The sequence below is a fragment of the Dromiciops gliroides genome, chromosome 1 (assembly GCF_019393635.1).
Source record: "Dromiciops gliroides isolate mDroGli1 chromosome 1, mDroGli1.pri, whole genome shotgun sequence".
NCBI classification, from domain to species: domain Eukaryota; kingdom Metazoa; phylum Chordata; class Mammalia; order Microbiotheria; family Microbiotheriidae; genus Dromiciops; species Dromiciops gliroides.
In genome coordinates, this window is record NC_057861.1 from 55577709 (window position 1) to 55605263 (window position 27555).

The 27555-nt window shown below is 46.2% G+C and overlaps 1 protein-coding gene across 2 annotated transcripts in view; it reads right to left on the reverse strand.

Moving 5' to 3' along the window:
- Positions 1 to 27555, reverse strand: part of APC2 (APC regulator of WNT signaling pathway 2) — a 57227-nt gene that overhangs the window by 23039 nt on the left and 6633 nt on the right. Inside the window, exons 1-10 of one of the 2 annotated variants that reach the window (XM_043978500.1) lie at positions 24904 to 25205; positions 13090 to 13254; positions 12156 to 12246; positions 9289 to 9496; positions 7931 to 8039; positions 6914 to 7027; positions 6463 to 6561; positions 3663 to 3761; positions 3083 to 3458; positions 2625 to 2720 (exon numbers count right to left, since the gene is read on the reverse strand). In XM_043978500.1, coding sequence (XP_043834435.1) covers positions 2625 to 2720; positions 3083 to 3458; positions 3663 to 3761; positions 6463 to 6561; positions 6914 to 7027; positions 7931 to 8039; positions 9289 to 9496; positions 12156 to 12246; positions 13090 to 13236 — 1339 coding nt within the window. In that variant the 5' untranslated portion in view covers positions 13237 to 13254; positions 24904 to 25205. Of the gene's footprint in view, positions 1 to 2624; positions 2721 to 3082; positions 3459 to 3662; positions 3762 to 6462; positions 6562 to 6913; positions 7028 to 7930; positions 8040 to 9288; positions 9497 to 12155; positions 12247 to 13089; positions 13255 to 24903; positions 25206 to 27555 lie in introns of those variants that run through there. The other variant, XM_043978499.1, reaches the window with a different exon arrangement.

Sequence of the window (27555 nt, forward strand, 5' to 3'; positions counted from 1 at the left end):
AGAGAGAGAGAGAGAGAGAGAGAGAGAGAGAGAGAGAGAGAGAGAGAGAGGATTATATATTTAATCCTGGAGGTAACAGGGAGCCACTGTAATTGTTTGAGTAAGGGGGTGACACAGTCAAGAAAATCCCTTTACCAACTGAGTGGAGAATGGACCAGAGTGAGGAGAAGCAGACCCAACAGCAGGCTCCTACAGTGGTCTACGAGGACCCTCAGCAGACTGGTTCAGAGGAGAGAAGGGGGAGATGTTATCAAAGTAACATTGGCAGGAGTTGGCAACAAATTGGATATGGGGGTAAGAGAGAGTAAGGAGTCGAGGCTGACACCTAGTTTGGGAGTTGGGGTGACCAGGAGAACGGTGGAAATTAGGAAGAGGAGAGAGTTTTTGGGGAAAGAGAATGAGTTTCGTTTTGGACATGCCTTCCTCCCTCTTCATTTCTCCCTCTAATTCAGGGGTTCTTAACCCAGGGTCCAGGAACTTTTCTTTAAATTAAAAACTATTTTAAAGTAATGGGTTTCCTTTTTTTTTGTTTTTGTTTTTTTTTTTGCAGGGCAATGGGGGTTAAGTGACTTGCCCAGGGTCACACAACTAGTAAGTGTCAAGTGTCTGAGGCTGGATTTGAACTCAGGTACTCCTGAATCCAGGGCTGGTGCTTTATCCACTGCGCCACCTAGCTACCCCTGGGTTTCCTTTTTAAATACTCTGTTTTACTTCATTCATTTAAAAACATTAGTGAGAGAAGGGTCCCAGGACATGAGGCTGAGAACTTCAACTCTGCGTCCTATCTCTTGGAAATCTCATCAGGATGCATGATTTAACCATCATCACAACGCAAATGACATGTATACATATATATATGTTTGTATATGTCTATATACACATATGTCTATACATATAATAGCCAACATTTATATGATACTTACTTTCAGGCTAAATGCTTTACAATTATTATCTCAATTGATACTCACAACAACTCTGGGAGGTAGGTTTTATTATTATCCATATTTTACAGATGAGGAAACTGAGATAGATAGGTGTTAAGTGACTTGCCCAGAGTCACAAATCTAGTAAATATCTGAGATTGGATTTGAACTCAGGTTTTCTTAACTCCAGATCCAGTACTCTATCCATGACAACACTTAGCTATATGTATGTATACATATATATATGTATGTAATATACATATACATGTATATCACCTATATATGTTACAGTTATACAGTGTACTAGATATACATATGTGTATATATACAATTATATAATCATAAGTTGTTGTTTAATCATTTTTCAGTGGTGTCTGACTCTTTGTGATCCCATTTGGGGTTTTCTTGGCAAAGAGACTGGAGTGGTTTGTCATTTCCTTCCCCAGCTCATTTTATATATGAGGAAACAGAGATAAACAAGGTGAAGTGATTTGCCCGAGTCGTACAGCTAGTAAGTGTCTGAGGCTGGATTTGAACTCAGGAAGATGAGCCTTCCTGACTCTAGGCCTTTATTCACTGTGTTATCTAGCTATCCATATACATATATGCAAATATGCAGTTATACAATGTGTCATCTATAAAACACATACATATATGTGTGTATGTGTCTATATCCAGCGCTCCTCTCTCATCTGAGCTTCATTTGTGCATCACCCACTGTCTACTGAACATTTCAAACCAAATGTCCTGGAGACATCTCTGACTCAACATATCTCAAACTGAATTTCTTACATTTCCTCCTAAAATCCGCCACTTTGAGATCCAGAGCTGCACTGGTCTTGTCTGTCCCTCACACGTAACACTCCATCTTCTTTCTCTGTGCCTTCAGGGTGGCCATTCTTCCCTTGGCCTTGTAAAGGCAGTTTTTTCCTTTAGGAGGTAGCTCAGGCACTGTCTTCTGCAGGAAGCCTTTCCCGACTCCTTCTCCCAACAGCTAGTGCCCTCTCTCCTCCCTCCCTCCCAAACTACCTTGGGTTTAAAGGCATTGCTTCAATTTGCATTTTATTAACTTTATAGTTAGCCTATATATCTATATATGTGAGTGTATCTATAGATATGTATATATCTATCTCTATAGATGGAGAGATATAGCTCTCTCTCTCTCTCTCACATCTGGTCTCTCCTTGTGAGTAGGGATTATTTCATTCTTTGTACACCTCACACAGCACCTAGCTCACAAGAATTTTAATAAATGCTTATTGATCTACTGGTTCTAATCTCTTATTTCTGCTTGGCTAAGAGACTACTGGTAATGTCAGCACCCTCTAAATTTGGCCCCCTGGGACAAAGCCCCTTCTACTCTACCCTGGTTAGGGTTCTCCTGAATCTACTTCCTCTACCATATGGGTGAAAATGTTCTCTCCCTATTCAAATTTCTCATAGTTCTTTCTCTGTATGCCTAGTACTTAAAGTGATCTTTCCACGGGAGTGTAGGTGAGGATGGGTGTCATCCACCGAATCCAAGAAGAGGAGCCCGGTCCTTCCTTGTGGCCTCCTTCCCTCCACCCCTTCCCCTGCACCAAGCATGTAGCAAGGCCTCTCTCAAAGAAAAGCTGACAGATCTCCCTGGAGTCTCTCCCAGCACCCAGCAGTGAATCTGCTCTTCTCCCTCCCTCCTTCCCTCCCTCCCTTTATACCTACCAAGTTCATTCATGGCCCGGCGGTATTCCTCATCAAAGGAGAGTTTCATCACTGCACATGTGGCCTGGCAGATCTGTGGCTCAATAGGTACAGGCCCTGGGGGGAGAGGAGGAGGAAGGAGAAGGTCACCCAATGCCCAGAGGCAGGTGTAGAAACCGAGGCCTGTAGAGATGAAGTGGTTCCTGCACAATCATACTAGTCAATAGTAATTATAATTTCTGACATTTCTACAGCACAGGAAGGCTTGCAAAGTGCTTTCCCCAAAGTGATCTTACAAGGAGGACAGGGCAAGTATTATTATCCCCATTTAGTGGATGAGAAAATGGAGGCTCTTGCCCATGGTCACACAGGAAGGGGGTGTCCAAGGAAGGCCAAGCCAGTGACAAGGACAGGATGAGAACCCTGGTGTCTTGGCTCTTTGCAACAGGTACCTCCCCTTCTAGGCCCCACTCACTCACCAGCACCCCCCTCAGGGCCCTGGCCCCCATCTTGGCCCTGCATGCCAAGCCAGTCCCAGCAGGTCTCAGAGTAGGATCGGATCTGCTCCAGCACATGCAGCACTCGCATCTCCTTCTTGGCCTGGCCCTCGTCCGGCTGGGAGAAGATGATGTTGTGTAGGGCCGCATTGGCCCGCATACGGGCATCCTTGGCCCCCTCGGCAGGGCCCGCCTCACGGTCGGCGTCATGGAGGATCTGCAGCAGCAGCGGCAGGCAGCCCGAGCGGCGCATGGCCACACAACTCTCTTGGGAGCTCGACATGGCCAGGAGGGTCCGCGCCATGTCCTCCTTATCCCTCGTGGCCAGCATGGACAGTAACCAGAACACCACCTCCACCTACGGCAGGGAGAAGCGTGGTCAGTCTCAGATGGGAACTCTTGTTCTCTATCACCTCCTAGATCCCTAAGTCCTTCTCTTCATTCCTACCTAGATAGGATCACAACCCATCCATCCCCAGACCAACCTAGCCCACACCCCCCTACTCAACCCAAGCTTTCCTTGTCCCAGCTCTTGGGAGCAGGGGCCTGGTTTTCAACTCACCTTGCTGTTACTGAGTTGGCTGCTCCCATCCTCTGGGTGTGTGGGGACTTCTGCGTCCCCATCACCCTCTGTTACTGTTGGCTTGGCTCCTAGGAGGGTCTGCGGGAAGAAGGGGGCTTAGGTTTCATGGACTGCTCTCCAACATGGGTATGCCACAGAACTCTGTCCTGGGCACTATTTTTTTTTTCTGTCTTTCTCTCTCTCTCTCTCTCTCTCTCTCTCTCTCTCTCTCTCTCTCTCTCGTCTTTCTCTTTCCTGTCTCTTATCTCTGTCTCTGTCTTTGTCCCTCCCTCTGTCTCTCTGTCTCCTCTCTCCTGTTTTTCTCTGTCTCCTGTCTCTCCACCCTCTGTCTCTCTCTCTGTCTCTCTCTGTCTTTCTCTCCCTCCTCTCTGTTTCTCTGCTGTCTCTCTCTGTCTCCTGTCTCTTTCCCTCTCTCCCTCCTGTTTCTCTCCCTCTCTGTCTCTCTTTCTCTTCTGTCTCTGTCTCCTCTCTACTCCTGTCTTTCTCTTTCCTGTCTCTCTCTTATCTCTCTGTCTCTGTCTCCTCTCTCCTTCTGTTGCTGTCTCTCTCTTATCATATCAGATCCCATGGGTTCAGTTATCACTTCTACACAGAGGACTCCCAAATCTATGTACCCAGCCCTCATCCCCCTCCTGAGGGATACAGACCAGCATCACCAACTAACTGCCCAATGGACATCTCTTCCTCAGTGTCCCATTGACAACTGAAACTTAACCTGTCCAAAAGGGACTTCATTGTCTGCCCCAACAAAAAACAACACCCTCCTCTTAGCTTCCCCATTTCTATCAAGGGCGCCATTATCCCTTCAGTCACCCATGTTTGTAACCTGTGAATCATCTTAAACTCTTGACTCTCCCTCATCCCTCACACTCAACCAGTTGTTGAGTGTCCCTTTTTAATATCTCTCATGTCCATCTTCACTCATAGAAGGCATGACTCCATTCTGGGCTATTATCACCTCTCCTGAACTATCCCAATAGCCCCTAATTGGACTCCTTGCCTTCCACCTCTCTTCATACAGCTGCCAAATCATAGATGAAGATGTATACATATATATAATTATATATTATACATAGGGGAAGCTAGGTAACACAGTGGAGAAAGTGTCAGACCTAGAGACTGGAAGACTCATTTTCATGAGTTCAAATTACTTATGAGCCATGTGACCTTAAGGCGAGTCACTTCACCCTGTTTGCCTCACTTTCCTCATTTGTAAAATGATCTGGAGAAGAAAATGGCAAACTATCCAGTATCTTCGCCAAGAAATGCCCACATGGGGTCACAAAAAGTCAGATACAAATGAAAATGATTCAACCACAGCATTTATTATATATACATACATGTATACACAATACACCTATATCTATATGCAGTTTCCCTATGTTGTCCAGGCTAGAAGTTCAGTCTGGCCAATCCTACTACTGGCTGACAGGGAAGCTTTAACCTGCCCTGTTTCTGACCTAGATGGGTCTGTCCCTCTCACCCCCTCTGTATTCATGGGGCTCACTATATTGGTGCTAGATTTAGGGCAGATACCTCATCAGCCTTAGCTCTTACTGTCACTCAGAACTCTTGAGCTCAGGTGATCCACCAGCCTCAGCTTCTCCCTGTAAGCAGCCAAACTGTGTTCCTAAAGCCAGGGACGTGCTGGTAAATATTTTAACAATTGGCTCTCCAGAAGAAGAAAAATGTACCCACAGTCAGAATTTTAAGATGAATTATTTAATTACTAACACTTTCTTAAGCCTAGACACTCAACAAAACAATCGGTCAAGCCCTGATTGGTAGGAGCTGCCGATTTTAGGGGTGTAAACTAACATTTAACAACTCGGCTCTCATTTTCTAGCTGCCTTCACCACACCCCTGCAGAAGCGCACATCTGACCCTGTCATTCCCCTGTTCAAAAAACTTCAGCGATTTCCTGTAGACTCCAGGAGAAAATGTACATTTCTGTTTGGCATTTAAAGTACGTTGCAATCTGGTTTCAAGTTATATTTATAGACTTCCTATGATTCCCCCTCATAAACACTGCAGTCAAATTCACCCACTCCCGGCTCCCCATCCATCCCACCCCCTTCCTGGGTGCCTTCGCACAGGTTGTCCCCCAAGACTTTCCAGTCCTTCCTACCTTCCCCGCTCTCCTTACCACCCTCTGCTCCTGGAACCCGAAGTCCCCTTGAGGGTCTGGCTCAAGCAACACCTCCCATAGGCTGCCTTTTCCTGATTTCCTCAGTTGTTATGACTGGCTTCTCAAAAAACAACTTTGTATTATTTCCTGCTTACTTACATGTTGAGTTCATGGTGTTTCCCCCCAGTAGAGTGTAAGCTCTATGAGGACAAAGGCTGTTTCATGTTTGCCTTTGTATCCCCAAAGACTAGCTCAGCGCCTGGCAGACAGTAGGCACTTAAACATGCTTATCAAATTGTATTTTATCCACATACGCGCACACATCTTTCACAGGGCAAGGAGGCCGCACCAACTTGATGTGGTCGTAGCCTGCAGCCCTACAATTCCTAACCCAAAGGGTCTCTCCTTTCCTCCCCGCCCTCACGATGCCAAGAATTCCACCATTAGACCTCATCCATTTGCACCTCCCTCTTAGTCAGGTTATCCTCTAGGGAAGATGGGAGGGAACTGTTTGGGGGCTAGCCTACCCCCCCACTGCCCCATCTCCACCTCCCAAGGGCTCAGGACCACCCAGAGCATACTGGTGACCAAACTGGAGTGGGGAAGTGAGGCGGGGGTCTCCTGAGCTCAGATGTCACCACCTCTAAGTACCTGGTGCTCTGGCTGTGGCTGCGCCCGCTCCCGAGTCTGGGTCTGAGCCTGGGCTTCTGCAAGCTCCTTCTCAATCTGCTCCAGGCGAGAGGCTCGGATCTACAGGGTTAAAACATTGGGCTAGGGTCCGTCTCCAAGCAAGCATGAGCCCAACCCGCGCTCCGCCCCCTGGCTCCACGCCTAGCCCCCAGTCTGTCCCCAGTCCATGACTGGGACCTCAGGCGAGGCTCCACCCCAGCTCCTCCCTCCATCACTGCCCTCAGTCCAGTCTTTGCCTCCATCCCTGGCTCCGTCCTAGCCCTCAGCCCAGCCCCAGTTCTTGGCTCTGTGCCCTCTCTTCGGGCCTAGCCCTCTCTCTACTTCTAGTCCTTAGCCCAAAGCTCTCCCTGGAGGTGTGTGGTTTTATAAGGGTGAAGAGAGGTCTTTCTAGTGTCGGGTCCCTGGTCCCCACCTGAGCCCTCTGCACCATCTCATCTGAGGTCCCGAATCGTTCTTCCATCAGCGCTCGGATATGCTGAGCTTCGAATTCCAGCTGCTGCCGAATCAAGTCTGTCTGCATGGAAAACTGGAAGGAATATAACAAAAAAAGGAAAATGACAAACGCTGCACGGTCTATGGGAAAATGGGTTCTTTAATATACCTTTGGTGGAGCCGCGTCCAACTATTCTGAAAAGCAGTTTGGAATTATGCCTTCAAAGCTATTAAACGGGGTATGCCCTTTGACCCAGGAATTCTGCTACTAAGTCTATACCCCCAAAGAGATTTAAAAAAAAAAAGAGGGAAGGGACCCATGTGTGCAAAAATATTTATAGTAATTCTTTTTGTTATGGCAAAGAAATGGAAATTAAGGGGATGCCCATCAACTGGGGAATAGCTGAACAAATTATGGCATAGGAATGTGATGGAATACTATTATACTGTAAGAAATTATGAAGGGGATGGTTGGAAACCTTGGAAGACTGGTGCGAAGTGATGCCGAGTGAAGTGAGCAGAATCAGGAGAACAATGTCTAAAGTAACAGTGATATTGTAGAGATAGATAATTAACTAGGACAGCCAAGTCTGATCAGCACAATGACCAGCCACAGTTTGAAAGGACTCATGATGTGTTATCCACCTCCAGATAGAGAGCTGATGGACTCAAAGCGTTTTTTCTTCTCTTTCATTATTTTTTTTTTTGGTTATGGATACTGTGGGCATTTATTTTGCATGACTATGCATATTGTAAGAGGTTTTGATTTTCTTGCCTTTTCATTGGGTGGAGGGATGGGTTGGGGGAGGAAGATCATTCAAAAAGTGAAAAATAAAATAAAATAGAATTAAAACTGCCCCCAAAACTGGGGTGCTGGTAAGGGCGAACCATAGGGCTATAGGGAGACTCTCCTCCCTCCCAGAGATGACAAGTGAACAATCCCAGGCCACACAAGCCCCTTCCCCAACTCCCTCCACCTTGTCCCATTCCCCCTTACCGTTTCTGACCGAGGCAGCTCATCCAGCCTCTGGGACAAGCCCTGGAGCTGTGCATAGTACCAGAGTTTCTCTTGTTCCTCCTTCTCAATCTCTGCCAGCAGGAAGCACCTGGCGGCAGATGGGGCGGGGGGGGGGGGGGGGGGGGGGGGGAGGCATTGTTGAGAGGATGTCATCACAGTTCTCTCCCTCTCTAATCCCAGTAACAACCTCAGCTCTCTTCTCTATTCCTATCGTGATTTGCAAAGGACTTTCCTTTCAACAAGCCTGAGAGGAATCGAGTTTTCATCCAGAGTCATTAATTTAATTTAGTAGATAAAGAAACTAAGGCTCAGGGATGAGAAATGACTTGCTCAGGGTCATGTGACTAGTAAAGGAATGGAGTCTCTTGACTCCATGCCAAAGGCTCTGTGAACAACACCCAAGGTCTGAGATCTTGTCTTGTTTAAATATCTTCAAACACCAGTTTTTAATTTATTAATTTATTTATTTTGGTGAGACAATTGGGGTTAAGTGACTTGCCCAGGGTCACACAGCTAGTAAGTGTCAGGTGTCTGAGGCCACATTTGAACTCAGGTACTCCTGACTCCAGGGCCAGTGCTCTATCCACTGCGCCACCTAGCTGCCCCTCCAAACACCAGTTTTGGGGCACCAATAAACACATGTAAAAAAACGATGGTGGGTTGAATGGAATTGACTTGGCAGAAAACTCATGGCAGAGGAGAAATGAGGCAGAGAGACAAGAAATAAGACACAAGGCAAAGGGGCAGCTAGGTGGTGCAGTGAGTGGATAAAGCACTGGCCCTGGATTCAGGAGGACCTGAGTTCAAATCCGACCTCAGACACTTGACACTTACTAGCTGTGTGACCCTGGGCAAGTCACTTAACCCCAATTGCCCTGCCAAAAAAAAAAAAAAAAGGGCTCAAGGCAAATAAAGTCAGATACTGAGGTGGGGAGGAAGGTTGGACCAAAAATTAAAGAGAAAAATGGTCCCTGTGGTGTTCTAGATTGATGCAAAGGTTCTACAAACTCCAGAGAGGTTCCCAACTCACTCCCACCCTCTAAGGCCAGAGGAAGAAGAAGAGACAAAGAGCAAGGGGATTGAACACCTCTTTCTCTCAAAGACCTCTGGCACATTCCCCATGATAACAGTCAGAGGGACAGGGTTTGTGTTGCCCACTCACATTGCCTGAATGGAGAGACTAAGGCCTGGAGAAGGTATGTGACCTATTTAAGGTCACACAGCAAGGAGGCTCAGAGAGAGGAAGCGTGTTAGTGGGAGAATCAGGACTCAAACCCAGATCTCCTGATTCCTGGATTCTTCATATTGGTCAAGACTCTTGAGGGGCCTCATCTTACCTCTCTTTGTCTAGTTCTTCCAGCAGCCGCACAGTGGCCCTGCTCAATTCTCCCAATTCTTCTCTCTTCTTGGAGAGCCCTGGAGCAGCGGCTGTGGGGGCAGCACAGTGCAGGGGACTGCCCTCGGGGCTCCGGATGCCTGACTCTGCAGCCAGAACTGGTGGCTGAAACTTGAGGTTGTACAGGTTGGTGATATCCATCTGCAGGGCTGGGAGGGGACAGAGAGGCCAGGAAAGCAGTAAGCAGGGGCTGTGAGCTTCCCTGTACCCAAGGTCCAAGTATTGGCTTCCTACTTGCAACTAACTCATCATAGCCCTAGGAAGTAGGGAGAATAGGGCTCATTCTCCCCATCGTAGAGATGGACTTGTTCCGGGCCATACAACAAGTGTCATAAGACTGGAAGCAACTTTATGTATCTGGTCAAACTCCTCAATGGACAAATAAAGAAACTGAGGACCAGGTAACTTAAATGACTGATGAATAGCAAGGCTGGGATTAAAACCACATCTTTTGGAAATATTTTACATAATTACACATATACAACTTATATCAGATTGCTTACCATGTCAGGGAGGAAGGAGGGGAGGGAGAGAGGGATAGAATTTGAAACTCAAAACTTTAAAAAACCCAGTGAATGGTAAAAATTGTTTTTAGATGTAACTGGGGAAAAGTAATTACTTAAATTTATAAAAATCCATATATTTCTGTCCAATACTCTCACTAATATCCCTTCAATCTCTTCCTATCTACTAGTTGCTTTCCTATTGTCTACATATGTGTCCTGGTGGCTCCCATCCTTAAAAAAAAAAGCCTTCAATGTACCCTACCATCCTTTCAAGTTACAATCCTAAATGTCTCTTTCCCTTCATAGCCACACTCCTAGAAAAAAGCTGTCTGCATCCATTGCTTCCGCATCCTCTGATTCTGTTCACTTCACTCAGAGTTCTTTTGATCTGCAAGTCTGTTATTATTCATGATTTGGAGCAGTATCTCCCATAGTTGCTAAAAGGTTTGTAATTCTTTTGAGAACTGTAATATTCCCAGCACTTATCACTGTGCCTGGCACCTAGGAAACACTCAATAAACCTGTTGATTAATTGGCCATGCATCTGTTGGGGGGAATGGAGCTTAGTCTAATATATTTGCTTTTGCTCCCTACATATCTTGAATATGACCTTTAGCAGAGATATTTGATGCAGATATTTTCCCCAGTCAATGGCTTCACTTCTGTTTGTTTGTTTGTTTGAGTGAGGCACTTGGGGTTAAGTGACTTGCCCAGGGTCACACAGCTAGTAAGTGTTGTGTCTGAGGGCGGATTTGAACTCAGGTACTCCTGAATCCAGGGCCAGTGCTCTATCCACTGAGCCATCTAGCTGCCCCGACGGCTTCACTTCTAATAGTTGGATCAGTTTGTGTTAGTTCGATACCATTCACTTCTCAGTCCCTTGAAATTTAGCATCTGACCTCATCATAAGTAGTCTCCAAAGTGACCACATCTAGTGCCTTCGGGATGGAATTGCCAAATCCCCCAACCTTATACCTGGGGGAGGTGCACTCGGCTAAAATATACAAAGCCACCAGGTGAGCTTATCTCATTGTATTGATCTCAGGATCCCTCCTGTACACATGTGTCTCAGTCTTCTTCCTTGACCTATGTAGAATCTGACATTGTTGACCACCTTCTTCTGAATACCCTCTCCTTTCTGGGTTTTCTTGACACTATCTTCTCAACTTGATTCTCTTCCTACTTAACCTGCCTGACTGCTCCTTCTCAGTCCTCTTTGCTGGATCATTATTTACACTAACTGTGGGTGTACTCCAGGGCTCTCTCCCAGGACCTCTTCTCTTCTCTCTCTACACTTTCTTTCTCATCAGCTCCAATAGGCTTGACTATCTTCTTTATGCAGATAACCCTCAGATCTACATTCCCAGCCATCATCTCTCTAGCGAGCTCTGGTCTAGCATCACCAACTGTCTATTGAACATTTCAAAATGAATGTTCCTCAAATTCAACATGTATGAAACAGAACTGAGTCCCAACCCAACAGTTGTTCTAACCTCTCTGTTTCTGGTGGACACCACTGTCCTGCCAGTCATCATCCAGATTCATGAGCATTCATTAACATGTTCTTCAACTATTAACTCTCCCTCATCCCCACCATGGGAATAGTTTCCAAGTCTCTATTTCACCTCTGTAGCTTCTCTGGCATCTGTCCCCTTTATCTCCACTCCCACAGCCACCTCCCTAGTTCAGGCACCCTCACCATTTTCAAAGCTCAGCTCACACACCACCTCCTCCATGAGACCTTATTCCAACACCCCATCCTGACCCAGCTGCTAGTGCTTTTCCCCTCCGAAAAAAAATTGGGTTGTATTTGGCTTGTGCATGTTTTGTATTTGTATATATGTTTTCCTCCAGTAGAAGGTAATGCTCTTGAGGGCAGGGACTGTTTTGTCCTTGTATTTGGGTGCCCATCATGTTGGCACACAGTAGGTGCTTAATGAATGCTTAGTGATTGATTTATCGCCTTGTCTTTTCCTTGTTATATCCAATGGTAGAACCAGTCACAGAATCATAGATTGTAGAACTGGGTCTAAAGACTATGTATTTCCAAACTCTCACTGTACAGATAAGGAAACTGAGGTCCAGAGCGCGAGTAGATGAATTAGCAGAGTCAGAGCTTGTGTCTCCTCAGAGCCAACCCTGGAGCTCTCCACACTGTATCTATTTCCAGCCCAGTACACTGTACAACCCGGTCCAGTGCCTGAGTCCCATATCTCCTGCTAGCCTGGATGCTCTGAGATAGCAGGAGCCTTTGTTGTAGCTGTTTCCCCAGACATGCAGCCTGGGGCTCTCTCCCCATTACCTTTCAGTTGCTCCAACAGCTCAGTCCGCCCAGATGACACCATCGCTCTGGCTTCCTGCTCCAGCTTCCCCTGAAGGTGCTTCAGCACCTCCTGGGAAGGAAAGCAAAGCCCTGGTCAGTCAGGCTCTGGCTTCCAGAGTGAGGGCTCACTCCCCGCCCCAACCCGGCCCCCACCACAGGCCCTGGAAGCAAGGGAGGTCGCTACCTGGGATTGTCACTATTTTACAGATTCGGAAACCAAGGCCTAGAGAGAAAGAGGAAGGGATGGAGTGTTCTTTCCAACACAGCTGCCTATGAGTGCGGCAGCTGGAATCTGGATGGAGGTCATGGGACAGGGATAGCAACAGATTTCATTATGCTATCTTCCCCACATCCATCTCCCCATTGCTTGGCTCCCAGAACTGTCCTCACCGTATCTCGATATATCTTCTTCTTCTTCTTTTTTTTGGTGAGGCAATTGGGGTTAAGTGACTTGCCTAGGGTCACACAGCTAGTAATTGTTAAGTGCCTGAAGCTGGATTTGAACTCAGGTCCTCCTGAATCCAGGGCCGGTGCTCTATCCACTGCGCCACTTAGCTGCCCCTCTCACTGTATCTCAACTCAACCTATACTTTCTTACCATCCCACCTCCAGCTTCTTACCTCAACAGATTCCAGTCCTACCTCATCTCCTTCCCAATCTTCACCCCCCAATCCCTAGTCTTGCTATTCTATACTTCCCACCATTCAGAGACACAATTTGTATCTCTGTAGCCCTTAAGTCCTGTGGTCTGCTCTCCCCTAACCCCAGCCCATAGGTCCCATATCCCTGTGTCCCTGGATCTTGATGTCCCATGGCCCCCATTCCACATCCTCTGTCTGTGTCAGTGACCCCATATCTCACTTCCCAATGTCCCTGTTTCTCTAGTTTTTGTTCTCCTTTGTCCTAGTCATACCTTCATGTCAGAGGTCTCATTTTCCAGCTTTGACAAGTGACTGGAGTTATCCTGGAGTTCTCTCCGAAGGTGAGTGTTTTCCCGGCTCAGGGCTTCTACCTGCCGCACCAGCTGCTCATAGGAAGCGGTTGGGCCTGGCCCTGACATCTTTAGTTCCTCCAGCACCTGGGGCAGGATGGGGGGTGGGGTGGGGAAAGACATAGATTAAAGATTAGGAGTGAGCAGGGACTCAACCACGGACTTTCTAGCCACTGCTCATCTATCATAGGGTCAGAGAATCAGAGCTGGATAGGACACGATCTTGTCCAACTTCATCATGTGATGCTCCCAAACAAGTAAGAAAATAGCAAGAGAGCATCTAAGTGTCCTTGATGAGTTCAAATCACTTGGCTCATGTGAGCAGCATCCTTGGGTCCTGAAAGAGCAGGCAGCTGTGACAGTTGCCCCACTGTCAGTGACAGGCCAAAACTCATGGTCCCTCAGGATGGGACCATGCAAACATAAAAAAAGAACTGAGGGAAACTAGGGAAAATGAGAACTAGCGAAAAGATGACTCAAGAAGAAAAAGAGATAGGGCAAATGTGGCCCCAGTGTCCAAAGAAGGGAAAAGAACAAGTTCAGCAAACTACAGGCCGGTGAGTTTAACTGATTCCCAAGAACTCTCTAGGATGGATTGTTAAAGAGATGGTTGACAAATATCTCAAAAGGGAAGCATTGATTACAAAGAGGGTATCCTCAAGAGCAGGCAGATTAACCTCATCTCCTTTCTTTACCTGTAAAGAAGAATTTACCTGTAAATTTACCTGTAAAGAATTTACCTGTAAATTATTAAATTTAGAGATAGGGACAATTCTGGGGTTTTCATTTACCATGATTTTAGCAAAACTGCTAAAAAGTGTCTTACATTGTTCTTTTGGAGGAGATGGAGATATGTGAACTAGCGTAATAATTGGTCGAATGGCTAGACTCAATACCTAGTCAGTTTGGCCACAGGTCTCCAGTGTAGGGCCCCAGGGATCTGTTTGGCCTTGTTCTGTTTAACAATTTGATCACAATAAAGGCAAAGGTCACATGCTTATTCAATTTGCAGGTCACTCAAAGCTGAGAGGGAGTGACAGAGTCAGAATCCAAATCCAAAAAGATTTCAATAGGCTAGAGCCTTGGGCTGAATCTAATAAGATAATATTCTTTAGAGAGTGATAAATGTAAAGTGCTACACTTAGGTCCAAAAAATCAACTTCACAAATTTAGAATGGGGGAGGCATGATTAGACAACATTTTTTTTTCTGAAAAAGATCCTGGGGTTCTAATGGACTACCAGCTCAATCAATAACAGTCAGCAGTATAATGTGGCAGCCAAAAAACAAACAAACAAAAGGCTAATGTGACCTTGGGATACATTAAGAAAAGCTTCCAGGAATAAAGTGCTCTTTTCTCTCTATTCTACCTTTGTCAGATTATATCTAGAACACTGTATCATTTTTTTTTTTTGGCGAGGCAATTGGGGTTAAGTGACTTGCCTAGGGTCACACAGCTAGTTAAGTGTTAAGTGTCTGAGGCCAAATTTGAACTCAGGTCTTCCTGACTCCAGGGCCGGTGCTCTATCTACTGTGCCACCTAGCTGCCCCAGAACACTGTATCATGATTAGAGCTGGACCTAGAGTCAGGAAGACCTGAGTTCAAATCCAGCCTGTGACACTTATATGACCCTGGGCAAGTCACTTAACATGTTTACCTCAGTTTCCTCAACTGTAAAATGGGGATAATAATAGCACCCACCTCTCAAGATTGTTGTGAGGATCAAGATAATATTTATAAAAAGCTCCTGATACATAAGTAGGTGCTGTATAAATGTTTATTCCCTTTCCTAGTATGTCCAGAGAAGGTCAGCTCCTGACTAGAGGGCAGTGCTAGGGCTCTAGGGTCTCTTTAACAGGGCCCAGAATAGTCTTCTTCCAATTTCCCACCAGCCACACTGCTTTTGGACTTTTCCATCATGTCCCCTTGATTGGTACCTTCCCCCCTCCTTTCCTTTCTCCCTTCTCAGCTTCCTTTTGTGTGTTGTCTTTTTCCATTAGAAGGTGAGATCCTTGAGGGCAGGGACTGTTTTTGTTTTTATTTGTATTTCCAGCACTTAATGCAGTGCCTGGCACATCATAGGTGCTTATATCTACTGAATGACTGACAGGCTGATGAAGGACCTTGAGTCTATATGGTATAAGGATAAGTTGAGGGGCAGCTAGGTGGCGCAGTGGATAGAGCACCGGCCCTGGAGTCAGGAGTACCTGAGTTCAAATCCGGCCTCAGACACTTAATACTTACTAGCTGTGTGACCCTGGGCAAGTCACTTAACCCCAATTGCCTCACTAAAAAAAAAAAAAAAAAGAAGGATAAGTTGAAAGAATTGGGGGACAAAAAAGAGAAAAAGACATATTTGTACAAAAATATTTTAGCAGCTCTTTTTGCAGTGGCTAAGAATTCAAAATTGAAGGGATGCCCATCAATTGGTGAATGGCTAAACAAGCTGTGGTATATGATGGTGATGTAATATTATTGTGCTATAAGAAATGACAAGCAGGATGATTTCAGAAAGGCCTGGAAAGACTTGTATGAGCTGATGTATAGTGAAGAGAGTAGAACCAGGAGAATGTTGTGCACAGAGACAGCAATATTGTTTGATGAAGAACTGTGACTTAACTATTCTCAACAATACAATGATCCAAGACAATCCCAAAGGACTACTGATGAAACATACTATCCACCTCCCAAGAAAGAACTGATATTGATTGAACACAGACTAAAGCATGCTATTTTTCACTTTATTTCTTTCGTTTTTTCTTTTATTCGTTTTCTTGTACAAAATTACTAATATGGTAATGTTTTACATAACTGCACATGTATAACCTATGATTGCTCACTGTCTCAGAGAGGGGGGAGGGAGGCAAGGAGGGAGAGAATTTGGAACTCAAAACTTTAAATAAAAATGTTTATTTATTTATTTTTTTAAGTAGCAAACATAGGGGCAGCTAGGTGGCACAGTGGATAAGGCACCAGCCCAAAATGCAAAAGGACCTGAGTTCAAATCTGGCCTCAGAGACTTGACACTTCCTAGCTGTGTGACCCTGGGAAAGTCACTTAACCCTCATTGTCCTGTCCCCCCCCCAAAAAAAAGTAGCAAACATAAAAAAGAACTGAAGGAAACTAGGGAAAATGAGAATTAGAGAAAAGATGACTCAAGAAGAAAAGGAGATAACTGTCTTCACATAGTCTGACTTCAGAACTCACCATTCAATTGAAGCTGCCCTCTCCAAAGTTCCCAATGACCTCTTAATTTCCAAATCCAACAACCTTTTCCCAATTCTCATTCTTCTTGACCTTTGGGCAGCACAGACACTGTTAATCACTCTCTTCGCCTGGGAACTATCTCCTCTCTGAGTTTTTATGACACTGACTTCTCCTGGCTGTTGGGAAAGGGAGGTTGGTACAGTGGAAATAATATTGCTTCTGAAGTCAAAGGACCTGAATTCAAATCCCATCTTTGACACTCTCTGTGTGACTTGGGGCACATCATTTAACCTCCCTGGACCTCAGTTTATTCACCTGTAAAATGAGGGGATTGGATTAAGAGAATCCTCTTACCTGTCTGATAGCTCCTTCCCAGTCTTCTTTACTGGCTCACCATCCTGATTCCTGACTGTGGATATACCCCAAGGCTCTGCTCTGGGACCTCTTCTCTCTCTACACTTTCTTGGTAGCCTCATCAGCTCCCATGGGCTTAATTATCATCTCTATGCAAATAACTCACAGATCTATATATCCATTACTAGTTTCTCTACTGAGCTCCATTCCTACATCACCGATTGCCTGTTGGCAGAGATATGCTGGAGCCAGCTCATACCAGCTTGTGAGAGCTGATTATTAAAATTCCAGTGTGGGGGGCAGCTAGGTGGTGCAGTAGACAGAGCACCTAGTCAGGAGAACCTGAGTTCAAATCTGGCCTCAGACACTTACTAGCTGTGTCACCCTTACCCCCGATTGCCTCAAAAAAAAAAATTCAGTATGAACATTTACGCCCAGAAATCAGCAAATGCAACAAATCAAGCCTTGATTTATAATTTTATTTCTAGACATAATAATAGAAAAATATTTAATAATGCAGCTTAAACTCAAAAAGTATTATGCCTAATTTTTTTTTTTCAGAAAACTGGTAGTTAAATATTGACCAGCATATCACCATCTATTGGATATTTCCAACTGGATGTTCCACAGGCATCTCAAACTCAAGCTGTCTAAAACAAAAATCAATTCTTTCCCCCCTCAAATCCACTTCACTTCTGAAATTCCCTATTTCTGTCCAGAACACCAATGTCCTTTCACTCAGCCAAATTCACAACCTTAACTCTCCCCACCTCTCAGATCCAACTGGTTGTCAAGTTTTGCCCATTTTACTTTTATATTAGAGCAGCTAGATCTCACAGGGTATGGAGCACTGGGCTTGGAATCAGGAAGACTCATCATCATGAGTTCAAATCTGGCCTCAGACACTTTCTAGCTGTGTGACCCTGGGCAAGTCACTTTATCCTGTTTGCCTCAGTTTCCTTATCTGTAAAATGAGCTGGAGAAGGAAATGGCAACTCTAGTATTCCAAATACCCCAAATAGGGTCACAAAGAGTTGGACACAACTGAAAAATGACTGAAGGACAACAATCTCTATAGCATCTGTCTTGTCTATTCCCTTCTTTCCATTCATACAACCACCACCTTTTTCTCCTGGACACTACCTCCTCTCTGAGTTCTTATTTTTTAATAATATTTTATTTCCCCCCCCAGTTACATGTAAAAACAATTTTAAAATCTAGTCAATTAACATTCATTGGTGGTTTGGGTTTTGTTTTGAATTCCAAATTCTATTCCTCCCTCCTTCCTCTTCCCTCCAGATGGTAGGTAAGAAATCTGATACAGGTTATACATTTGCAATCATGTAAAATATTTCCATATTAGTTCTTTTATGCAAGAAAAGAGAAAGGAAGAAAGGGAGAAAGGGAGGGAGGGAGAGCGAGAGAGAGAGTGAGAGAGAGAGAGAGAGAGAGAGAGAGAGAGAGAGAGAGAGAGAGAGAAAGGAATAGTATGCTTTAGTCTGTGTTCAGATGACATCAGTTCTCTCTGAGGTTTTATTTGCTCTTTCTTGGTTGTCCTGAGAGAGACAGGATGGGAAAGTGGAAAGAGCATTGGGTCTGGAGTCAAAGAACTTGGGTTCAAATCTCACCTTTGATACAATCTGTCTGACTGTCTCAGGGCACATCACTTAACTTCCCCAGGGTCCTCATGACCTCTTGCCTGAATTATTTTGGTAACCTCCTCATTGTCCTTCCTGCCTCAAGTCTCTCCCCCTTCCAATCCATCTTCCACTCAGGTGCCAAGTGATATTCCCAAAGCGTAGATCTGACCATCCTCCTCTCCTACTCAATAACTTCCAGCAACTCCCCATTACATCTTGGATTAAAAACAAATTCCTCCATTAGATATTTGAAGTCCTCCCCAATCTGGCCCCAACCAACCTTTGTAGGCTTATCATCCCTCAGGAATCACGAGTCCTATGGTCTAGCTGTGGGACATTCTTGTCCTTCCTTATCGATGCCATTGCATCTTCCACCTTTAATCCCTGGTCAGGCTGTCTGCCATGCTGCAGTGCCCTTCCTCCTACAATCCCTAGCTTCCATCAATTTCTACCTCCTACATGAGACTTCTCCTGATGTTCTAAATTCTCCTGCCTACTCCCCTGCCCCAAATTATTTTCTTTTCTTTTATATACATGTTTTATATATTCACATAATGTTATCCCTATTGATAGAATATAAATTCCTTGAGGGAAGGATTTATTTTGTTTTTATCTGTGTCCCCAATTCCTGGAAGGGTGTTTTGCACACAGTAGTCACTCAATAAATGCTTATTGGTTGATTGAAGTATTTGAAGGTCCCTTATTGTGAAAAGGGGATTATGTTTGTTCCACTTAGCCTTAGAGAGCCGAATTAGGAACAAAGGGTGGAAATCGAAAAAAGACTTGATGCAAGGAAACACTTCCTCATAATTTGAGCCATCTCCTATGCTGGATGACTGATTGTTGGGTGTGTTTTAGTGGGGACGCCTTTTAGGACGCCTTTAGGACGCCCCTGAGGGTCTTTCCAATGCTAAAATTCTTTTATTCTTTGGTGTTCTCATAGCCACTGGCCTGGGGGCAGATCTTGGAGCCTAGGGAAGGCACTGGATGCAGCGCTGACAGCCTCCACGGGCCCCCACTGAAGGGGCAGCTTGGCCTGGGGTGACAAAGAAGGAAAGAGAATCAGGGACAGACAGCTTGGCAGCCAGAGATGGGCAACCTGACAGATATATGGACCAATAATCTGCCAGGTAGACAGACCTATGGCGTTGCTGGACAGATGGCCTGAGATCCCTGTGGGGAGATGGGGGCTTGGTGTCCAGCTGCCCCCTCAAGCCCAGAATGTTCTGTCTTGGCCGTCCTGGCCCAACTCCAGGGTAGCCTTGCCCACACCTGCCCCTGCCCCCCAACCTCATCCATCCCTTTGTTTCCTTTATTGTCCTCCCCCCCTCTTTGTTTTCATTCCTAATTCCCCTTCCTCCATTCTCCTAGACAATCATCCCTCTCAGTCTTCTTCCCTTCTTCCCTAGTTCCCCCTGACCCCATCCTTCCACTCGCTGGTTCTTTTCTTTCCCATCCCTTTCTTTTTTCCTTTCTCCATCCCTGTCTCTCTATCTCAGTATCTCTTTGTCTCTCCCCGTTCCTTTCTGTTTCTCGGTGACTGTCTCGGTCTGCCTTCCTCTCTCTGGGTGATTCTGTGTTCCTGTGCTTCTCTCTCCCATTTTACCACTGTTTCTGTCACTTCTTCCCCACGTCCCTGGCTGGCTCTGTCTCCTCTCGGCTCTGCCTCTCAGCCTTCTCCTCTCCCCTTTGAGCTCTGTCCTCTAAGCCCCACTGCTCCTCCCCCCTCCTCCTTCCTCCCCCTGTGGCTCTGATCCATCTCCATCTCCCTCTTTGTTCCTGCTCATACTTTCTCTCTCCCTGTCTTTGTTTTCCTCTCCGAGCGACACCAAGAAGTCTCTCTCCAAGTCTCCACCAACAGCCCTGCCCCAGCCAGTTAAACTCAATCTGTGACCTGTTCACAGGAACCTTCCCTAGCCAGGGACCTCAGTCCTGGCTCCCCCTGGGTCCCCAGGGCCCATGGCCTCCCCCGCCCCCCCATGCCCCACCCCCATGAATCCATCAGCCAGTCAGTCACCAGACACCGAGCGCCGCCTTCTCATGTTGATCTAGGATGAGAAGCAACTCAGCGGAGGGCAAAGTGGCCTGGATTTGCAGTCTCAGAATCACAAAATACCTCAGCGGCCATCTCATCCAAGCCATGCCTGAACAAGAAGTCCCCTAGGGCATTTCAGACAAGGGGTCATCTGGCTTCTGTCTGAAGCCCTCCAAGGAGGGGGAGCCCAACACCTCCAGAGGCTGCCACTCTTGGTTAGCGCTAATTGTTAGGAAGTTAGGTAAGCTGGGTTCAAGTCCTGGCCCTAACACTTCCTAGCTGCGTGACTTTGGGTAAACCACTGCCCCCTCTCTGGGACTCAGTTTCCCTATATGTAAAATAAGGACTATCATACTTGTGCTATCGGACTCACAGGGTGTTGTTCAGAAAGCTCTTTTGTAAACTCAAGGTGCTAGGAAGCTATTATTTATTATTATCAATTAGTAACAAACAGCTCAGGTTCCTTTGACACTTAAAGGCCTCCAAAGTTCTTTCCTCATTCTAGCACTGAGGTGGTCAGTTAGTCAGACAACAAGCATTAATAAGCACCTACTATATTCCAGGCACTGTGCCAAGTGCTGGCATTACAAAGAAAGGGAAAAACACGGCCCCTGTCCTCAAAGAGCTCATATTCTAATGGAGAGGGATGGGGGAACATAATATGCAAATAACTAGGTACATACAAGAGAGAGACAGGAGAATGGAAGGTAATTTCCAAGAACAGACACAACTGAAGGGGCCCAAAAGCCTTCCTATGAAACCCGAGATCTGAGGTGTGTCTACAGGGAAGCCAGGCAGGGGTGAGGGGGAGTGGGGTGGGAGGGGAGGGGAGAGGTGAGGAGGGAGGACATGCCAGGCTGGTGAGACAACCAACTAGTGAAAGGCAAGGGGGGAAATATTAGGAGCCACATTTTAATTTAATTTAATTTAATTGGGTTTTGGGTTTTTTTTGGAGAGAGTGCTAAGCACTTGTTTTATTTGGGTTTTTTGTTTGTTTGTTTTTTTGTGTGTGTGTGAGGCAATTGGAGTTAAGTGACTTGCCCAGGGTCACACAGCTAGTAAGTGTGTCAAGTGTCTGAGGTCAGATTTGAACTCAGGTCCTCCTGAATCCAAGGCCAGTGCTTTATCCACTGTGCCCCCTAGCTGCCCCAAGGAGCCACATTTTTAGAGAAAAGAAGGGGCAGCTAGGGGGCACAGTGGATAAAGCACTGGCCTTGGATTCAGGAGGACCTGAGTTCAAATCCAGCCTCAGACAGTTGATACTTACTAGTTGTGTGACCTTGGGCAAATCACCTAACCCTCATTGCCCTGCAAGAGAGAGAGAGAGAGAGAGAGAGAGAGAGAGAGAGAGAGAGAGAGAGAGAGAAACAGGCCCAAAGGAAAGGAAATGATTTGCCCAAGGTAACACAGCTAATAAATCTCAAAAGTGGGATTCAAATCCAGACCTTCTGTCTCTGGGCTCAGTGCCCTTTCCACTACTTGTTAAGATAGAGCTTTTCCTTACCCTCACACAGCTCATAGTCTAGGAATAGGAACAAGATAAGATGAGGGCGCACACGCACGTATAATACCAGGTAAGATGAGGCCTGAGAGGAGACAGAGACAGAGAAAAAAAGAGGGAAAGAGGGGAGGGATATAGAGAGAGAAGGGGGAGGAGAAACAAAGAGACAGAGGAAGAGAGAGAAGAGAGGACTGAGAAGGAGGGACAAGGGAGAGAGCAACAGAGTCAGGATAGAGCACTGACCCTGGAATCCAGAGGACCTGAATTCAAATCTCACCACAGACATTTATTAGCTGTGTGACCCTGGGTAAATCACTTAATCCCAATTGTCTTAAACATCTGGAAAGTCAGAGAAAGAGACAGGAAGACAGAGGTGGGGGGGGAAGGGGAGGGAGGGACAGACAGAAAGAGTCAGAGAAAGAGGGAGACAAAGAGACAAAAACAGAGAGAGAGGGAGACTGGAAGGGAGAGAGGGGGAAGAGAGAGACAGAGTCAGAGAGAGAGGAAAGATGAGACAGAGAGGAGAGAAAGAGAGGAAAGGGGGTGAAATGGGAGAGAAAAGATAAGGGAGGGGGGCTGGGAGGAACCAGGGAGACTTTCTGGAAGAGATTGCCTCTAAACCTACATGTTAGGGATTCATTATGTGTTGCAGGGGATAGAGTGCTGGGCTTGGATGGAATCAGGATGACCAGTTCAAATCCGGTCTCTGACACTTACTAATTGTGTGACCCAGGGCAAGTTGTTTAATCTCTGCCTGCCTCAATTTTCTCAACTATAAAATGGGATAATAATAGAACCTATCTCTCATGGTTGTTATTTAAAAAGATTAAATGAGGTAATTAATTAAATGAGATAATATTTGTAAAGCACTGAGCACAGTACCTGGAATATAATAGGCACTATATAAATGCTGCTGTTCTTTGTCCTTCATTCTCAAAGAGGATCATGACATTGGGGTGATGTCATGACTTGCAGTGAATTGGATTGAAATGAGGGAGGGCTGTGCAAGGTCACCAGCCTCACTCTCTCCTCCAGAGCTATCTGGGTCCAGTGGCAAGATATATATCAGGATGACTGGAGATGACCCCAGATGTTTAAGACAATTGGGATTAAGTGATTTACCCAGGGTCACACAGCTAATAAATGTCTGAGGTGAGATTTGAACTCAGGTCCTCTGGATTCCAGGGCCAGTGCTCTATCCTCTGTGACACCTAGCTGTCCCTATATAAATGCTAGCTATTATTAAAGGAGGAGTTGTCCAGGTGGAAGTAACGGTAACCCTGTGAGCAATGCACAGAGGCAAGAGTGGGTCAGGTGGGTGGGAAGAACAGTGAAACCTAGCCTCGGATTGACTGATGTCCTTTATCACCCCTTCTCCCAGACCCCAGGCCTTCCCTGAGCCACTCTGGCTTCTCATCATTGGAAGAGCAGGATCAACTCACTTAGTCCTCCTTTTGCTGTGGAGGAGGCCCCAAGGCAGCCCCGGCTGGGCTAGGCTGTGCAGAATCAGTCAGGCTCCTCACCTGGGCTGCATCTTGAGATCATTAGGTTTCATTCTGGGGCCTCTGTCAAGTCTCTCTAAGAGGTTCAACCTAAGGCCAGGGATCAGAGCACAGCTCACGGGCCCCCATGGGACAGAGGCTTCCATAGGCCAGATTCAGGAGCCCTTTTTTACTTCAAGGGGCTTCTTTCTCCACTGGATCCCCAAGAACTTCCAGATGGACCCATTCTAGCTTCTGGGCCTCTCTGGGCACAACTTTGTAGCTAAAGACCTGGAAATGACCGGATGGCTCCATCCTAGTCTGTCCCCTACCCTCAGTAAGAGCCACTCCCATTGCTAGCTGCTCACCTAGCTTTGTTGACTGTCCAGACCAGGCCATAGAGAAGGAGATCCTCCCTATGCCCTTGATGTCCAGTCCTGGCTCCCAGTCTTGGGAGCCCTTTGGACCTCAATCTGCCTGACCCAGGTTTTGGAGAGGGGAAGGAAATCCCGTCTGCTCCTGACCTAGAAACTCTCATCCCTCCTGCTCCCCAAACCCTCCACCCTCCTCCTCTTCAAACCTAACACTTTGGGGCTGTCATCAGAACCAAGAAGATCTCAGTCAATCAAGAAGCATTAATTAAGCACCTAATACAAATATGTATCAGACCTTCTGCTAGGGTAGGGCAAGAGGGCTCCCACTGAATTGTTGACTCCCTCAAGAATCCCCCCTTTCCTTCACCTCCAGCTTCCACTGTTTTGGATATGGTGGCACTATCCTTTACTTTGGGCTGTCTCTAGAGAGATCCCTACCCCCAAACACATAGAGGAGGGGGAAGTTGACAGATATTTAAATGCAAATCTGAACTCAGGCAGTGAGAAGACAGGAAGATAGGTTGGAGTTGGGCTGAGCCAGGTAGAATCTGAGAAAGTGCTGGTGGAGTCCTTTAAGAAAGGAGTGTGTGTGTGTGTGTGTGTGTGTGTGAGACAGACAGACAGACAGACAGAGACAGACGGAGGGAGAGAGAGAGAGAGAGAGAGAGAGAGAGAGAGAGAGAGAGAGAGAGAGAGAGAAAGAAAGAAGTCCTTTCATCATGGTTCTATGAAAGCACAAATTCTTCTTGTGTCTCAGTTTCTCCATCGACACAATGGGTAAAAAGGGGTTTTGATCTGTTCAGACTCTGAAAACAAGTACTGGAGAAAAAGAGATAAAGTCTGTGTGTGTGTGTGTGTGTGTGTGTGTGTGTGTGTGTGTGTGTGTGTGTGTCCCTGTGTCCATCCGAATGGACATGATCTCTGTGTGTTTGTGTCCAGGTATACATGGGTTCCATCCGTGTCCAGATGTGCATAAGCTGTGTGTGCATCCATCCAGATGTGCATAGATTGTGTGTGTGACAAAGGCATGACAGAGACAGACAGTGACAAAGGCAGGGATGGTGACAAAGGCAGAAACAGAGACAGACAGAGATAGAGACAGAGACAGTAGCAAGAGACAGAAAAATGAAGGGTCTCTGCTTACTTCACTTGCCGGGTCGCCTGTGGCTGCCTCAGTCTTCCTGAGCTCATCCCCAGGGTGGTGAAGAAGGGGCAGAGCCAGGCCCAGGGCCGGCTGCCAATGAGTGGTCAAAAATCCCAAGTGCTGGGCCCCGAGCTCCAAGCCCTGAAGCCAGTCAACAGAACTCCGAGCTGGATGGTGTGTTCCCCAGGGTCAGTAGCTCCTGCCGTAGGCTCAGCCCCGGAAACAAAGCCCTGCTCGGGGCCTGGGCTTGGGGCCGATCAGTCTGTCAGCCACATCCCTAACACTGGATGGGATCTCAGCAGAGGGGGGAGGAGGAGGAGGAGGGATGCGGGGATGCTGGCTGCTGGCAGCCAATGACAGGCCTGAGAAGACTGTCTGGCACCATGGCAACAGCCAATGACAGCTCTGGGGAGGGGGGACCTACCCCACCATTCCCCCCATAATCAGGAGAAGCCACTGCTGCTGCTGTGAATCCGATGGTGGTACTAAGCCTGAGACCTGCATGGGGGCCCGGGCTGGGGGGGGTAGGGTGAAGAGGGACAGGGACAGTGGTGAAATATTCATTTGTAGGTAAAACATCCCCTTGTAAGAGTGTTGGAGTCAGGGACCAGTACGCACTCCCTTAGTTTCAGGCAAAATGAATTTACAGAATGAAAATCTTAGAATGACTAGATCTTAGAGTCAGAGATCCACAGAAGCAAAATCACAGAATCATAAATTAAAAATCTTAGATTCCCAGCTTAGAGGCTGAGACTCTTAGAGACACAGGATCATAGAATCATTGATTTGAGAATTAGACCCTTAAAATCACAGAATCCAAATTTAAGATTCACAGAACCTTAGAGCAATCAGATTCTAGATTTTTAGAATGAAGTATTCACTGAAAGGTAGAGTTACAAGAGCTTAGAGTCATAAAATCTTAGACTCACAGAATCTTAGAAAATCTTATAATTCTAAGATTTTTATGAGTAAGATGGGGCCTCTGGGGTCACCTGGCTCAACCTTCCATCTACTGAGGATTCTTTAAGGTTGGATAGGGAAGGCAGAGATTTAGGATTATATCCACAGGTTATCTGAATCTGGGTTCTGAGTAAACATGTTGGATTGCGATAGAATTTGTAAAAGACAAGAGAAAAGAGCAATGGTGCTCCATGGATGGGGGAAGTTGGAGTTTCACATTCTCTCTTCTTTTCTTTTCTTTTCTTTTTTTTTTTTTTGCGGGGCAATGAGGGTTAAGTGACTTGCCCAGGGTCACACAGCTAGTAAGTGTCGAGTGTTTGAAGGCAGATTTGAGCTCAGGTCCTCCTGAATCCAGGGCTGGTGCTTTATCCACTGCACCACCTAACTCCTCCCCCCCCCCGGGGTTTCCCATTCTCAAAGACCCTCCCTGACCCATTCCCCAACACACCGGGGCATCCACAGCTATTCCTCTGCTTTGAACTCCAGGGGGGCTATGGGAGTGGGCTGAGCAAGGTTCTTAAGGTAGACAGATTAGAGAGTCCCAAGGTTGGGGACTGAGACCCTCTAGTTTCTGTGTTCAGGTTCCAATGATCAGCTTGGACCCTAGAGGAGAATAATTATAGAATATCCGAGCCAGCAGGGGCCTTAGAAATAATCTAGTCCAGCCCCCTCCTTTTACAGATGAGGAAACTGAGTCCCAGAGAGAGGAAATGCCTCACTAAGGGCCACACAGTCAGTCAGTGACAGAGATGGGACTCGAATCCAGTTCTCTTGACCTTCGAGTCAGTTTCCCCTTAAAATGCACATGTGTGTCACCTCCTCTTCTCCGCTGACTCTGAGGCAGAGGTATATGTATTTGGAAAGTGGCATTATGCTGAATTATACTAGAGAAGAATATTTCCAAATTCTCTCTCAAGGTCTTGTTGCTCCATCTGGCCCTAAGTTCTCCCCTGCCTCTTCTGTCCCATTGTCTCAGCTTTCCTCTATAGATCATCAGGTACCTGCTCTACCTTCCTTTTGGCAAACCGGAACAACCCTCAGCTTGAACACATTTCTCGCTGTGTGACCCTGGGCAAGTCACTTAACCTTCATTGCCCCACAAAAAAACCCAATCCCCAAAACAAAACAAAACAAAAAAGAATACATTTCTTTAAGCATGTGCCCATGCAGATACAAAACAGTACATGTATATGTACATGCATATGTCTATACATGCACATGTGTATATACAGCACAAAACCACACATACACAGCAGACTGAATTCACAAGATGGAAGCCAAACTCCTGTCTTGGCCAGAACATCTCTAGGTATGTGGCCGATCAGTGGCACCCACACATCAGAGCAGCCTCATCAACTCAACATATAAGATCAGCCATGGAAAATGGGCCTCAAGGATTGATCTCCAAGACCACAGTCAAAGATTGAAGTCAAAGGTCAGCTTCAAACATTGACCTTAAAATCTATTTCAAATATTAGAATTTATGGATCCTAAAGATCAGAATTCTATGATCAGGGTCATCAGAGCTAGAGAGGACTTTAGATATTATCACAATCCATTCTCCCTTCATTTTACATATGGGGAAACTGAGGCCCTGCAGTGGGAGAAAGGACTTACCCATGGTCACACACTTAGTGCCAGAACTGGAACTGACACTTATGTCTCTTGACTCCAAGTTTAGGGTTCATTCCA